The sequence below is a fragment of the Heptranchias perlo genome, unplaced genomic scaffold, assembly GCF_035084215.1.
Source record: "Heptranchias perlo isolate sHepPer1 unplaced genomic scaffold, sHepPer1.hap1 HAP1_SCAFFOLD_522, whole genome shotgun sequence".
NCBI classification, from domain to species: domain Eukaryota; kingdom Metazoa; phylum Chordata; class Chondrichthyes; order Hexanchiformes; family Hexanchidae; genus Heptranchias; species Heptranchias perlo.
The window spans coordinates 1-14,575 of NW_027139540.1; the positions used below are offsets into that span (position 1 = coordinate 1).

Genomic DNA, 14,575 nt, shown 5'->3' on the forward strand with positions numbered 1-14,575 from the left:
TCCCGCCCCGCCGAGGCTGGAGATTTTGTTATTGTGGCAGGTTATTGGAGCATCTGATGGTGAACCCAGCGAGGGGAGAAAAGAAGGCCGAGCAAGAAGAATTATTGTCTCATTATCGCAACTTGTCTCCCCCCCCACTCACCCACCCACCCGACCTTTTATTTTCCTCTCCTGGCGGTCGAACATTGATTATTGAAGGGGGAAAGGTGAGGAGTGATGCTGAGGGGAACCCCCTTTCTGTTTGTAAACAATGTCAGCAGAGTTTTATTCCGTGCCAGGAAGCCGTGAAACTCAAGTGCGCAGCGAGTCAGACTCGGTGTCTGGGGAGGGGGGAGAGGGGAGAGGGGAGACTGGGGAGGGGGGAGACTGGGGAGGGGGGAGAGGGGAGAGGGGAGACGGGGGAGGGGGGAGAGGGGAGAGGGGGGAGGGGAGAGGGGAGAGGGGGAGGGGGGAGAGGGGAGAGGGGGGAGGGGGGGAGGGGGGAGAGGGGAGACGGGGGAGAGGGGAGACTGGGGAGAGGGGAGACTGGGGAGGGGGGAGAGGGGAGACTGGGGAGGGGGGAGAGGGGGAGAGGGGGAGAGGGAGGGGAGGGAGAGAGGGGGAGGGGAGAGAGGGAGGGGGAGGGGGGAGAGTGAGGAGGGGGGAGAGGGGAAAGAGGGGCGAGTGGGGGGAGAGAGAGAGGGGAGTTGGAGAGGGGAAAGAGGGGCGAGAGAGGGGCGAGTGGGGGGAGAGAGAGGGGCGAGTGGGGGGAGAGAGAGGGGAAAGAGGGGCGAGTGGGGGGAGAGAGAGAAGGGAAAGAGGGGCGAGTGGGGGGAGAGAGAGAAGGGAAAGAGGGGCGAGTGGGGGGAGAGAGAGAAGGGAAAGAGGGGCGAGTGGGAGGAGAGAGAGAAGGGAAAGAGCGGGGAGAGAGAGAAGGGAAAGAGGGGCGAGTGGGGGGAGAGAGAGAGGGGAGTTGGAGAGGGGAAAGAGGGGCGAGGGAGGGAGAGGGGAAAGAGGGGCGAGGGAGGGAGAGGGGAAAGAGGGGCGAGGGAGGGAGAGGGGAAAGAGGGGCGAGGGAGAGAGAGAGGGGAAAGAGGGGCGAGGGAGAGAGAGAGAGGGGAAAGAGGGGCGAGGGAGAGAGAGAGGGGAAAGAGGGGCGAGGGAGAGAGAGAGGGGAAAGAGGGGCGAGGGAGAGAGAGAGGGAAAGAGGGGCGAGGGAGAGAGAGAGGGGAAAGAGGGGCGAGGGAGAGAGAGAGGGGCGAGTGGGGGGAGAGAGGGGAAAGAGGGGCGAGTGGGGGGAGAGAGAGAGGGGAGTTGGAGAGGGGAAAGAGGGGCGAGAGAGAGAGGGGCGAGTGGGGGTAGAGAGAGGGGGGAGAGAGAGGGGCGAGTGGGGGGAGAGAGAGGGGCGAGTGGGGGGAGAGAGAGGGGCGAGTGGGGGGAGAGAGAGGGGCGAGTGGGGGGAGAGAGTGGGGCGAGTGGGGGGAGAGAGAGGGGCGAGTGGGGGGAGAGAGAGGGGAAAGAGGGGCGAGTGGGGGGAGAGAGAGAAGGGAAAGAGGGGCGAGTGGGAGGAGAGAGAGAAGGGAAAGAGGGGGGAGAGAGAGAAGGGAAAGAGGGGCGAGTGGGGGGAGAGAGAGAGGGGAGTTGGAGAGGGGAAAGAGGGGCGAGAGAGGGGAAAGAGGGGCGAGGGGCGAGAGAGGGGAAAGAGGGGCGAGGGAGGGAGAGGGGAAAGAGGGGCGAGGGAGGGAGAGGGGAAAGAGGGGCGAGGGAGAGAGGGAGAGGGGAAAGAGGGGCGAGGGAGAGAGAGGGGGGAAAGAGGGGCGAGGGAGAGAGAGAGGGGAAAGAGGGGCGAGGGAGAGAGAGAGGGGAAAGAGGGGCGAGGGAGAGAGAGAGAGAGAGAGGGGGAGGGGAGGGAGGGCGAGAGAGAGAGAGGGGAAAGAGGGGCGAGGGAGGGAGAGAGAGAGAGGGAGGGGCGAGGGAGAGGGGAGAGAGGGGCGAGGGAGAGGGGAGAGAGGGGCGAGGGAGAGGGGAGAGAGGGGCGAGGGAGAGGGGAGAGAGGGGCGAGGGAGAGGGGAGAGAGGGGCGGGGGAGAGAGGGGCGGGGGGAGAGGGGGAGAGGGGGGGAGAGAGGGAGAGGGGAGAGAGGGAGAGGGGAAAGAGGGGCGAGTGGGGGGAGAGAGAGAGGGGAGAGAGGGAGAGGGGAGAGGGGAGAGAGGGAGAGGGGAAAGAGGGGCGAGTGGGGGGAGAGAGAGAGAGGGGAGTTGGGGAGGGAGGGAGAGAGAGAGGGGAAAGAGGGGTGAGGGAGAGAGAGAGGGGAAAGAGGGGCGAGGGAGAGAGAGAGAGGGGAAAGAGGGGCGAGTGGGGGGAGAGAGAGGGGCTAGTGGGGGGAGAGAGAGGGGCTAGTGGGGGGAGAGAGAAGGGAAAGAGGGGCGAGTGGGGGGAGAGAGAGAAGGGAAAGAGGGGCGAGTGGGGGGAGAGAGAGAAGGGAAAGAGGGGCGAGTGGGGGGAGAGAGAGAAGGGAAAGAGGGGAGAGAGAGAAGGGAAAGGGGAGAGAGAGAAGGGAAAGGGGAGAGAGAGAAGGGAAAGAGGGGCGAGTGGGGGGAAAGAGGGGCGAGTGGGGGGAAAGAGGGGCGAGTGGGGGGAAAGAGGGGCGAGTGGGGGGAAAGAGGGGCAAGTGGGGGGAGAGAGAGGGGCGAGTGGGGGGAGAGAGAGGGGAGTTGGAGAGGGGAAAGAGGGGGAAAAGAGGGGTGAGGGAGAGAGGGGCGAGAGAGAGAGGGGAAAGAGGGGCGAGAGAGGGGAAAGAGGGGCGAGAGAGGGGAAAGAGGGGCGAGAGAGAGAGGGGAAAGAGGGGCGAGAGAGAGAGGGGAAAGAGGGGCGAGGGAGGGAGAGAGAGAGAGAGGAAAGAGGGGCGCGGGAGAGGGGAAAGAGGGGCGAGCGAGGGAGAGAGAGAGAGGAAAGAGGGGCGCGGGAGAGAGAGGGGAGAGAGGGAAAGAGGGGCGAGGGAGAGGGGAAAGGGGCGAGGGAGAGGGGAAAGAGGGGCGAGGGAGAGGGGAAAGAGGGGCGAGGGAGAGGGGCGAGTGGGGGGAGAGAGGGGGGAATTGGGGAGGGGGAAGAGGGGCGGGGGGAGAGAGAGAGGGGAGGGGGAAGAGGGGCGAGGGAGAGGGGCGAGTGGGGGGAGAGAGGGGGGAATTGGGGAGGGGGAAGAGGGGCGGGGGGAGAGAGAGAGGGGAGGGGGAAGAGGGGCGGGGGGAGAGAGAGAGGGGAGCGGGGGGAGAGAGAGAGAGAGGGGAGCGGGGGGAGAGAGAGAGAGAGGGGAGCGGGGGGAGAGAGAGAGAGGGGAGCGGGGGGAGAGAGAGAGAGAGAGGGGAGCGGGGGGGAGAGAGAGAGAGAGGGGAGTGGGGGGCGAGAGAGGGGAGGGGGCGAGAGAGGGGAGGGGGTGAAGAGGGGCGGGGAGGGGGTGAAGAGGGGGTAAAGAGGGGGTTAAGAGGGGGAGAGAGGGGGAGTTGGGGAGGGGGTGAAGAGGGGGGAGTTGGGGAGGGGGTGAAGAGGGGGGAGTTGGGGAGGGGGTGAAGAGGGGGGAGTTGGGGAGGGGGTGAAGAGGGGGGAGTTGGGGAGGGGGTGAAGAGGGGGGAGTTGGGGAGGGGGGAGTTGGGGAGGGGGTGAAGAGGGGGGAGTTGGGGAGGGGGAGAGAGAGGGGGGAGTTGGGGAGGGGGTGAAGAGGGGGGAGTTGGGGAGGGGGAGAGAGAGGGGGGAGTTGGGGAGGGGGTGAAGAGGGGGGAGTTGGGGAGGGGGAGAGAGAGGGGGGAGTTGGGGAGAGAGAGGGGGGAGTTGGGGAGAGAGAGGGGGGAGTTGGGGAGAGAGAGGGGGGAGTTGGGGAGGGGGAGAGAGAGGGGGGGAGTTGGGGAGGGGGAGAGAGAGGGGGGAGTTGGGGAGGGGGAGAGAGAGGGGGGAGTTGGGGAGGGGGTGAAGAGGGGCTGAAGGGGGGAGTTGGGGAGGGGGAGAGAGAGGGGGGAGTTGGGGAGGGGGAGAGAGAGGGGGGAGTTGGGGAGGGGGAGAGAGAGGGGGGAGTTGGGGAGGGGGTGAAGAGGGGCTGAAGGGGGGAGTTGGGGAGGGGGAGAGAGAGGGGGGAGTTGGGGAGGGGGAGAGAGAGGGGGGAGTTGGGGAGGGGGTGAAGAGGGTGTGAACAGCGGCGGTGCAGGAAGTTGAGATTTTTGCTCCAATGTGTCGGCGGCCGGTTGCGACAATGTTTCGAATGTCAGTGACAATGTGTCGAACCTCCGACCGCCCGTCACCTTCCATGGAACGATTGTGACGTAGTGCGGGCCGCGACTTCCATTGGAGGAGGAGGGAGGGGGAAAGATACAAAGTTGCGATTTCTGCCTTTTTTTGCAACAAAAACTGTTGCAAACTGTGAGCGCGGGGCCTCGGAGCTCAGCCCGGAGCTCAGCCCGGCCCGGCCCGGCCCAGCGAATGCAACAGAGGGCCCTGGGGGTGGGGGTTGGACGGTTCCAGCACCCATTTCCTCACGGCCCTGTTGAGGCCCTCTCTCTCTCTCTCTCTGATCGCTCGCCAGTGTGTGTGTGCGTGACTGGATATTTAAAGCCCAGACTTTCAGGAGCCGCTCGACTTATTTTCTTACTTTGTGCCCAAATGAGCGGCCGTAACACACGAGTGGGAGGTGGGGGACAGTACTGGTGGGTACGGGTCGGTCACTGTATAACATTGGGGTACAGTACTGGGGGGGTGCAGGTCTGTCACTGTATAACACTGGGGTACAGTACTGGGGGGTGCAGGTCTCTCACTGTATAACACTGGGGTACAGTACTGGTGGGTACAGGTCTGTCACTGTATAACACTGGGGTACAGTACTGGTGGGTACAGGTCTGTCACTGTGTAACACTGGGGTACAGTACTGGTGGGTACAGGTCTGTCACTGTGTAACACTGGGGTACAGTACTGGGGGGTGCAGGTCTGTCACTGTATAACACTGGGGTACAGTACTGGTGGGTACAGGTCTGTCACTGTGTAACACTGGGGTACAGCACTGGTGGGTACAGGTCTGTCACTGTGTAACACTGGGGTACAGTACTGGGGGGTGCAGGTCTGTCACTGTATAACACTGGGGTACAGTACTGGTGGGTACAGGTCTGTTACTGTATAACACGGGTACAGCACTGGTGGGTACAGGTCTGTCACTGTGTAACACTGGGGTACAGTACTGTGGGGTACAGGTCTGTCACTGTATAACACTGGGGTACAGTACTGGGGGGTACAGGTCTGTCACTGTGTAACACTGGGGTACAGTACTGGGGGGTACAGGTCTGTCACTGTGTAACACTGGGGTACAGTACTGGGGGGTACAGGTCTGTCACTGTATAACACTGGGGTACAGTACTGGGGGGTACAGGTCTGTCACTGTGTAACACTGGGGTACAGTACTGGGGGGTACAGGTCTGTCACTATAACACTGGGGTACAGTACTGGTGGGTACAGGTCTGTCACTGTAGAACACTGGGGTACAGTACTGGTGGGTACAGCTCTGTCACTGTAGAACACTGGGGTACAGTACTGGGGGGTCCAGGTCTGTCACTGTGTAACACTGGGGTACAGTACTGGGGGGTACAGGTCTGTCACTGTGTAACACTGGGGTGCAGTCCTGGTGGGTACAGGTCTGTTACTGTATAATACCGGGGTACAGTACTGGTGGGTACAGGTCTGACACTATAACACTGTTGACCTATCACCCCCCCGTGCTCGCTGACCTGCATTGTTCAGCAACGCCTCGAATTTAAAATTCTCCATCCTCGTTTTCAAACCCCTCCATGGCCCTCGCCCCTCCCTCCCTCCCTATCTCTGTAACCTCCTCCAGCCCCTACGACCCTCTCAGATCTCTGCGCTCCTCCAATTCTGGCCTCTTGTCCATCCCCCCGATTTCCATCGCTCCCGCCATTGGCGGCCGTGCCTTCAGCCGCCCGGGCCCCGAGCTCTGGAATTCCCCCCCTAAACCTCTCCGCCTCTCTCTCTCTCTCTCTCCTCCTTTAAGACTCTCCTTAAACCCTACCTCTTTGACCGGGCTTTTGGTCACCTGTCCCTAATATCTCCTCACGTGGCTCGGTGTCTGATTTCTGTCTGATTTGCGCTCCTGCGAAGCGCCTCGGGGGGACGTCTTACTGCGTTGAAGACGCCGCATGAATGCAAGTAGCTGAGCGAGCTGCTGAGCTCTGTTGATTTCTGGTTGCAGTTCCCGAAATGGATGAGCTGGAGGTCAGCGCCTCACAGGCGAGGGTGACCTTCCACAACGTCGCGCAGTCGTTCGTACCGGGCACGCCCGTGGAGTGTCGCTACACCCTTGGTTCGCACGTGAGATGGGCCTCAAAGGACTGGATCGGGCTCTTTAAGGTATGGACACATTGTTGGGGTGAAACGAATCCCGTTGCACCCGCAGGACGTCGGAATAAGGCGGGGCGGGGGTGGCTGGGGTGGGGGAGGAAATACCCTCCAGTGTACACGGACAGTTTATCAACACAGAGCAGGAAGGGGCCATCTCCTGCCTGTACTGAGATCGCCTCGCCCACACCCAAAATGGCGGCCTCGCCCGCCTGCACCCAAAATGGCGGCCTCGCCCGCCCGCACCCGAGATGGCGGCCTCGCCCGCCCGCACCCAAAATGGCGGCCTCGCCCGCCCGCACCCGAGATGGCGGCCTCGCCCGCCCGCACCCGAGATGGCGGCCTCGCCCGCCCGCACCCAAAATGGCGGCCTCGCCCGCCCGCACCCAACATGGAGGCCTCGCCCGCACCCAAGACGGCGGCCTCGCTAGCACCCCCCGAGACGGCGGCCTCGCCCGCCCACCCCCCCCAGACACCGGCCTTGCCCGCACCCAACAGAAGAAACAGGAGCAGGAGCAGGAGCATTCGGCCCCTCGAGCCTGCCCCGCCGTTCGATCAGATCACGGCTGATCTTCGACCTCTGCTCCACTTTCCCGCCCGATCCCCGTATCCCTCGACGCCTTTAATGTCCAGAAATCTATCCATCTCTGTTTTGGACGCACTCAACGATTCAGCCTCCGGAGCCCTCTGGGGTAGGGAATTCCAAAGATTCGCCACGCCCTGAGTGAAGAAATTCCTCCTCATCTCAGTCCTCGTTCTGAGACCGCGACCCCTAGTCCTAGCCCCAGCCGGGGGGAAATCAGCCTCCCTGTATCCACCCTGTCGAGCCCTGGAAGGCTTTTGTATGTTTCAGTGAGATCGCCTCTCATTCTTCTGAACGCTAGAGAATACAGGTCTAGTCTACTCAATCTCTCATACATCCCAGGGATCAGTCTGGTGAACCTTTGTTGCACTCCCTCCATGGCAAGTATATCCTTTCTTAGGTAACTCAGAGGCCTCGCCCGCGCCCAGCATGGCCGCCTCGCCCGCGCCCAGCATGGCCGCCTCGCCCGCGCCCAGCATGGCGGCCTCGCCCGCGCCCAGCATGGCCCCCTTCGCCCGCGCCCAGCATGGCCGCCTCGCCCGCGCCCAAAATGGCGGCCTCGCCCGCGCCCAACGCGGCCGCCTCGCCGGCAGGTCCTTGCCGTTAACTGGGACGTCGCGCGCTCATTCCTCTTGGCCTGCACCGGCGCCGCCCTCTGCTCTGTCGGGCCCGCCTCGACAAGCTTGTGCCTCGCGGCATTTCGTCTCGAGGAGAGGGGGACGGGGACGGGGAACGCGGATGTCCGGGGCGGCGTCGTGGTTTCTGATTTGGAGCGTTTCGATGGCCCAGGCAGTCGGCAATTGAGGAGGCAGCGGAGGCAGGCCAAGCGATGGGGAGGGCATTAATGGGCTGCGCGCCTTGCAGCAGTGAAACAGCCCCGGGTACTTCCTACAGCGCCTTCAAAGTAGCAGAACGTCCCCCAAGGACCTTCACAGGAGCGTAAATCAGACAAAATCAGACACCGAGCCACATGAGGAGATATCAGGGACAGGTGACCAAAAGCCCGGTCAAAGAGGTGGGTTTTAAGGAGCGTCTTAAAGGAGGAGAGAGAGAGAGGCGGAGAGGTTTAGGGAGGGAATTCCAGAGCTCGGGGCCCGGGCGGCTGAAGGCACGGCCGCCAATGGTGGGAGCGATGGAAATCGGGGGGGGATGGACAAGAGGCCGGAATTGGAGGAGCGCAGAGATCTGGGAGGGTCGTAGGGGCTGGAGGAGGTTACAGAGATAGGGAGGGGGAATGAGGCCATGGAGGGTTTTGAACAGGAGGATGTGAATTTTAAAATCGAGGCGTTCCCGGACTGGGAGCCAGTGTGGGTCAGCGAGCACAGTGGGGTGATGGGTGAACGGGACTCGGTGCGAGTTAGGATACGGGGGGGCAGCAGGAGTATTGGATGAGCTGGAGTTTACAGAGGGTGGAAGATGGGAGGCCGGCCAGGAGAGCATTGGAGGTATTTGGTGGGGCAGGATGGGGGGGTGGGTGGGCGGGTTCCCTCTCCCCAATTTCCCCCCCCCCCCCCCCCCCCCACTCCCACCCCGGAAGGCATTCATTCCACGCTTCAGTTTTCCCGCATTTTCATTCTACGCCTCTGCCCGTTTTTCCCAGGTCGGCTGGAGCTCGATCCGTGACTATTACACGTTCGTCTGGTCTCCCGCTCCCGGCGGTTACACGGTGGGATCAACGGTCAACTGCTGCGTCCGATTCCAAGGTCAGACCGCACGGGGAGCGGAGGGAGGGGTCGGGGGGGCGGGGGCGGGAATGAAACGTGTTTGTTGCGGTGTACGTGTCTGTCTGTGTGCCTGTTCCTGTGTCTGTGTGGATGGGGGTGTGTGCGCGAGCGCGCGCGTGCCTGTTTCTGTGTGTGTGTGTGTGTGTGTGTGTGTGTGTGTTTCGCTCTGTGTGTGCATCTGTTTCTGTGTGTGTGTGTGTCTGTTTCGCTCTGTGTGTGTGTGTGTTCGTCTGTTTCTGTGTGTGTGTGCGTGTCTGTTTGTGTGTGTGTGTGTGTGCGTGTCTGTTTGTGTGTGTGTGTGTGTGTGCGTCTGTTTGTTTGTGTGTGCGTCTGTTTGTTTGTGTGTGCGTCTGTTTGTTTGTGTGTGCGTCTGTTTGTGTGTGTATGCGTCTGTTTGTGTGTGTGTGTGTGCGTCTGTTTGTGTGTGTGCGTCTGTTTGTGTGTGTGCGTCTGTTTGTGTGTGTGCGTCTGTTTGTGTGTGTGCGTCTGTTTGTGTGTGTGCGTCTGTTTGTGTGTGTGCGTCTGTTTGTGTGTGTGCGTCTGTTTGTGTGTGTGCGTCTGTTTGTGTGTGTGCGTCTGTTTGTGTGTGTGCGTCTGTTTGTGTGTGTGCGTCTGTTTGTGTGTGTGCGTCTGTTTGTGTGTGTGCGTCTGTTTGTGTGTGTGCGTCTGTTTGTGTGTGTGTGTGTCTGTTTGTGTGTGTGTGTGCGTCTGTTTGTGTGTGTGTGTGCGTCTGTTTGTGTGTGTGTGTGCGTCTGTTTGTGTGTGTGCGTCTGTTTGTGTGTGTGCGTCTGTTTGTGTGTGTGCGTCTGTTTGTGTGTGTGCGTCTGTTTGTGTGTGTGCGTCTGTTTGTGTGTGTGCGTCTGTTTGTGTGCGTGCGTGCGCGTCTGTTTGTGTGCGTGCGTGCGCGTCTGTTTGTGTGCGTGCGTGCGCGTCTGTTTGTGTGCGTGCGTGCGTGTCTGTTTGTGTGCGTGCGTGCGCGTCTGTTTGTGTGCGTGCGCGCGCGTCTGTTTGTGTGTGTGTGTGTGTGCGTCTGTTTGTGTGTGTGTGTGTGTGTGTGCGTCTGTTTGTGTGTGTGTGCGTCTGTTTGTGTGTGTGCGTCTGTTTGTGTGTGTGCGTCTGTTTGTGTGTGTGCGTCTGTTTGTGTGTGTGCGTCTGTTTGTGTGTGTGCGTCTGTTTGTGTGTGTGCGTCTGTTTGTGTGTGTGCGTCTGTTTGTGTGTGTGCGTCTGTTTGTGTGTGTGCGTCTGTTTGTGTGTGCGTCTGTTTGTGTGTGTGCGTCTGTTTGTGTGTGCGCGTCTGTTTGTGTGCGTGCGTGCGCGTCTGTTTGTGTGCGTGCGTGCGCGTCTGTTTGTGTGCGTGCGTGCGCGTCTGTGTGTGCGTGCGCGTCTGTTTGTGTGCGTGCGCGCGCGTCTGTTTGCGTGCGCGCGCGCGCGTCTGTTTGCGTGCGCGCTGCGCGCGTCCGTTTGCGTGTGTGCGCGCGTCTGTTTGTTTGTGTGCGTGCGCGTCTGTTTCTGTGTGTCCGTGTGTGTGTGTGTATGCCTGTTTCTCTGTGTACGTGTGCCTGTTTCTCTGTGTACGTGTGCCTGTTTCTCTGTGTGTGTGTGACTGTGTGTGTGTGTGTGTGTGTGTGCCTGTGTGTGTGTGTGCCTGTGTGTGTGTGTGCCTGTGTGTGTGTGTGCCTGTGTGTGCTCGCGTGCACGCCTGTTTCTCTGGCTCTCTGCGTGTGCCCGTGTGTGCGTGCCCGTGTGTGTCTTTGTGCCCCTGTGTCTGTGTGTGCCCGTTTCTGTGCGTGTGTGCCCATGTCTGTCTCTGTGTGTGCGTGTGCCTGTCTCTGTGTGGCTCTGAATCTTCATCCATGATCTGATCACCCCACCGATATTCACCCTCTGCGTTCTTGTGTGCTCGCTGTCCCCTGGGGTGAAGTAGGAGCCTGTACCCCGAGATAAATCTTCAGGAGATGAGGGGATAATTATAACATCGCAGAACGATTGGGTGGCAAATTTACTCCGGCCCATCGCCTCTGTACCCTCTCTCGGTGAAAGATCCCTCCCCTCAGTCCCATTCCCCCATCGCCCCCTATACCCTCTCTCTGTGAAAGATCCCTCCCCTCAGTCCCATTCCCCCATCGCCCCCCTGTACCCTCTCTCTGTGAAAGATCTCTCCACTCAGTCCCATTCCCCCATCGCCCCCTGTACCCTCTCTCTGTGAAAGATCTCTCCCCTCAGTCCCATTCCCCCATCGCCCCCCTGTACCCTCTCTCGGTGAAAGATCCCTCCCCTCAGTCCCATTCCCCCATCGCCCCCTGTACCCTCTCTCGGTGAAAGATCCCTCCCCTCAGTCCCATTCCCCCATCGCCCCCTGTACCCTCTCTCTGTGAAAGATCCCTCCCCTCAGTCCCATTCCCCCATCGCCCCCCTGTACCCTCTCTCTGTGAAAGATCTCTCCCCTCAGTCCCATTCCCCCATCGCCCCCTATACCCTCTCTCTGTGAAAGATCTCTCCCCTCAGTCCCATTCCCCCATCGCCCCCTGTACCCTCTCTCGGTGAAAGATCTCTCCCCTCAGTCCCATTCCCCCATCGCCCCCCTGTACCCTCTCTCTGTGAAAGATCCCTCCCCTCAGTCCCATTCCCCCATTGCCCCCTGTGCCCTCTCTCTGTGAAAGATCTCTCCCCTCAGTCCCATTCCCCATTCACCCCATCGCCCCCTGTACCCTCTCTCTGTGAAAGATCTCTCCCCTCAGTCCCATTCCCCCCATCGCTCCCTGTACCCTCTCTCTGTGAAAGATCTCTCCCCTCAGTCCCATTCCCCTGCCCGATAAAAGAGTAGTCTGAGGGGTGACCCTGATCGAGGTCTTTAAAATTATGAAGGGGTTCGATAGGGTAAACGTAGAGAAGATGTCTCCACTTGTGGGGGGAGACCAGAACTAGGGGGCCATAAATATAAGATCGTCACTAATAAATCCAGTAGGGAATTCAGGAGAAACTTCTTTACCCAGAGAGTGGTGAGAATGTGGAACTCGCTCCCACATGGAGTGGTCGAGGGGAATAGCGGAGATGGATTTAAGGGGAAGCCGGATAAACACATGAGCGAGAAAGGAATAGAAGGATATGGTGATAGGGGTGAGATGAAGAGGGGAAGGAGGAGGGTCGCGTGGAGCATAAACGCCAGCACGGACCAGACGGGCCGAACGGCCTGTTTCTGTGCTGTGAAATTCCATGTAATTCTATGTCGACCTTCCCTCTTCCCCAAGCTTTCTACTTGCCGGGGGATGGAGCTGTGCTGTACCAGTTCTGCTACGTGGACTCCGGCGGAGAATCGCGAGGCGCCAGCCCCCCGTTTACCTTCCGCTGCCCCGAGCCCGGCGACGAGCTGGTGATGGTGGAGGAAGTCGAAAGCAGCTCGGACATGCTGCTGGTCATGACCAGGACGTGTCTCCTGGAGGTGAGGCTCGAGTGAGAGAGACGCACAGAGCGAGCGAGGCGGAGGGAGGGGAGGGAGACGAGGGCGGGGAGGGTGGGGAGGGAGACGAGGGCGGGGAGGGAGGGAGATGAGGAGGGGGAGGGAGGGAGGGAGGGGGAGGAGGCAAAGGGAGGGAGGGGGAGGAGGCAAAGGGAGGGAGGGGGAGGAGGCAGAGAGGGAGGGGGAGGAGGCAGAGAGGGAGGGAGGGAGGCGAAGGGCAGGGAAGGAGGGAGGCGAAGAGCAGGGAGGGAGGGAGGCGGAGGCAGGGAGGGAGGGAGGGAGGGAGACGAAGGGCAGGGAGGGAGGGAGGGAGACGAAGGGAGGGAGGTGGAGGCAGGGAGGGAGGGAGGCGAAGGGGAGGAGGGAGGGAGACAAATGCAGGGAGGGAGAGAGGGAGACGAATACAGGAAAGGAGGGTGAGACAAGGGAGAGAGAGACAGAGAAAAGGAGAGAGAGATTTCTTATGTTCTTATCTGAAAGGCTGTTTCCCCCTGGCTGGAGAGTCTAGAACTAGGGGGCTTGGTCTCAGGATAAGGAGTCGGCCATTTCGGACTGAGATGAGGAGGAATTTCTTCACTCAGAGGGTCGTGAATCTTTGGAATTCTCTACCCCAGAGGGCTGTGGATGCTGAGTCGTTGAATATATTCAAGACTGAGATCGATGGATTTTTGGACTCTGGGGGAATCGAGGGATACGGGGATCGGGCGGGAAAGTGGAGTTGAGGTCGAAGATCAGCCATGATCCGATTGAATGGCGGAGCAGGCTCGAGGGGCCGAATGGCCTACTCCTGCTCCTATTTCTTAAGTTCTTATGAGAGAGAGAGAGACAGAGACAAGGTGAGAGATCCCACTGGGGGAGGAGAAGGTGTGAGCTGAGAGGGGTGTTGGGGGGTGAGAATGGGAGTGGTGGTACTATTTTTATTCTGTTGTTCATTGAGGCGGGAGTGTCAGTACTGGGGAATGGGACAGGGCAAGTACAGCACAGGGTTATATACAGAGTAAAGCTCACTCTACACTGTCCCATCAAACACTCCCAGGGTCAGGTACAGGGTTAGATACAGAGTAAAGCTCCCTCTACACTGTCCCGTCAAACACTCCCAGGGTCAGGTACAGGGTTAGATACAGAGTAAAGCTCCCTCTACACTGTCCCATCAAACACTCCCAGGGGCAGGTACAGGGTCAGATACAGAGTAAAGCTCCCTCTACACTGTCCCATCAAACACTCCCAGGGCAGGTACAGGGTTAGATACAGAGTAAAGCTCCCTCTACACTGTCCCGTCAAACACTCCCAGGGCAGGTACAGGGTTAGATACAGAGTAAAGCTCCCTCAACACTGTCCCATCAAACACTCCCAGGGCAGGTACAGGGTTAGATACAGAGTAAAGCTCCCTCTACACTGTCCCGTCAAACACTCCCAGGGCAGGTACAGGGTTAGATACAGAGTAAAGCTCCCTCTACACTGTCCCATCAAACACTCCCAGGGCAGGGTACAGGGTTAGATACAGAGTAAAGCTCCCTCTACACTGTCCCATCAAACACTCCCAGGGGCAGGTACAGGGTTAGATACAGAGTAAAGCTCCCTCTACACTGTCCCATCAAACACTCCCAGGGCAGGTACAGGGTTAGATACAGAGTAAAGCTCCCTCTACACTGTCCCATCAAACACTCCCAGGGCAGGTACAGGGTTCGATACAGAGTAAAGCTCCCTCTACACTGTCCCATCAAACACTCCCAGGGCAGGTACAGGGTAAGATACAGAGTAAAGCTCCCTCTACACTGTCCCATCAAACACTCCCAGGGCAGGTACAGTGTTAGATACAGAGTAAAGCTCCCTCTAAACTGTCCCATCAAACACTCCCAGGGTCAGGTACAGGGTTAGATACAGAGTAAAGCTCCCTCTACACTGTCCCGTCAAACACTCCCAGGGCAGGTACAGGGTTAGATACAGAGTGAAGCTCCCTCTACACTGTCCCATCAAACACTCCCAGGGCAGGTACAGCACGGGTTAGATACAGAGTAAAGCTCCCTCTACACTGTCCCATCAAACACTCCCAGGGCAGGTACAGCACGGGTTAGATACAGAGTGAAGCTCCCTCTGCACTGTCCCATCAAACACTCCCAGGGCAGGTACAGCACGGGTTAGATACAGAGTAAAGCTCCCTCTACACTGTCCCATCAAACACTCCCAGGGCAGGTACAGTGTTAGATACAGAGTAAAGCTCCCTCTACACTGTCCCATCAAACACTCCCAGGGCAGGTACAGGGTTAGATACAGAGTAAAGCTCCCTCTACACTGTCCCATCAAACACTCCCAGGGTCAGGTACAGGGTTAGATACAGAGTAAAGCTCCCTCTACACTGTCCCGTCAAACACTCCCAGGGCAGGTACAGGGTTAGATACAGAGTAAAGCTCCCTCTACACTGTCCCATCAAACACTCCCAGGGCAGGTA

General features: G+C 59.8%; 1 protein-coding gene across 1 annotated transcript in view; it reads left to right on the forward strand.

Moving 5' to 3' along the window:
• Positions 1–21: 21 nt before the first annotated feature.
• The window catches only part of LOC137314900 (calcium-binding and coiled-coil domain-containing protein 1-like), a gene marked incomplete at its 3' end in the record, with an annotated part of 157,230 nt that continues 142,676 nt past the window's right edge, over positions 22–14,575 (forward strand). The window contains exons 1-4 of the mRNA XM_067979921.1: positions 22–206; positions 6,217–6,374; positions 8,546–8,648; positions 11,918–12,108. Coding sequence (XP_067836022.1) covers positions 6,225–6,374; positions 8,546–8,648; positions 11,918–12,108 — 444 coding nt within the window. The remainder of the gene's footprint in view (positions 207–6,216; positions 6,375–8,545; positions 8,649–11,917; positions 12,109–14,575) is intronic.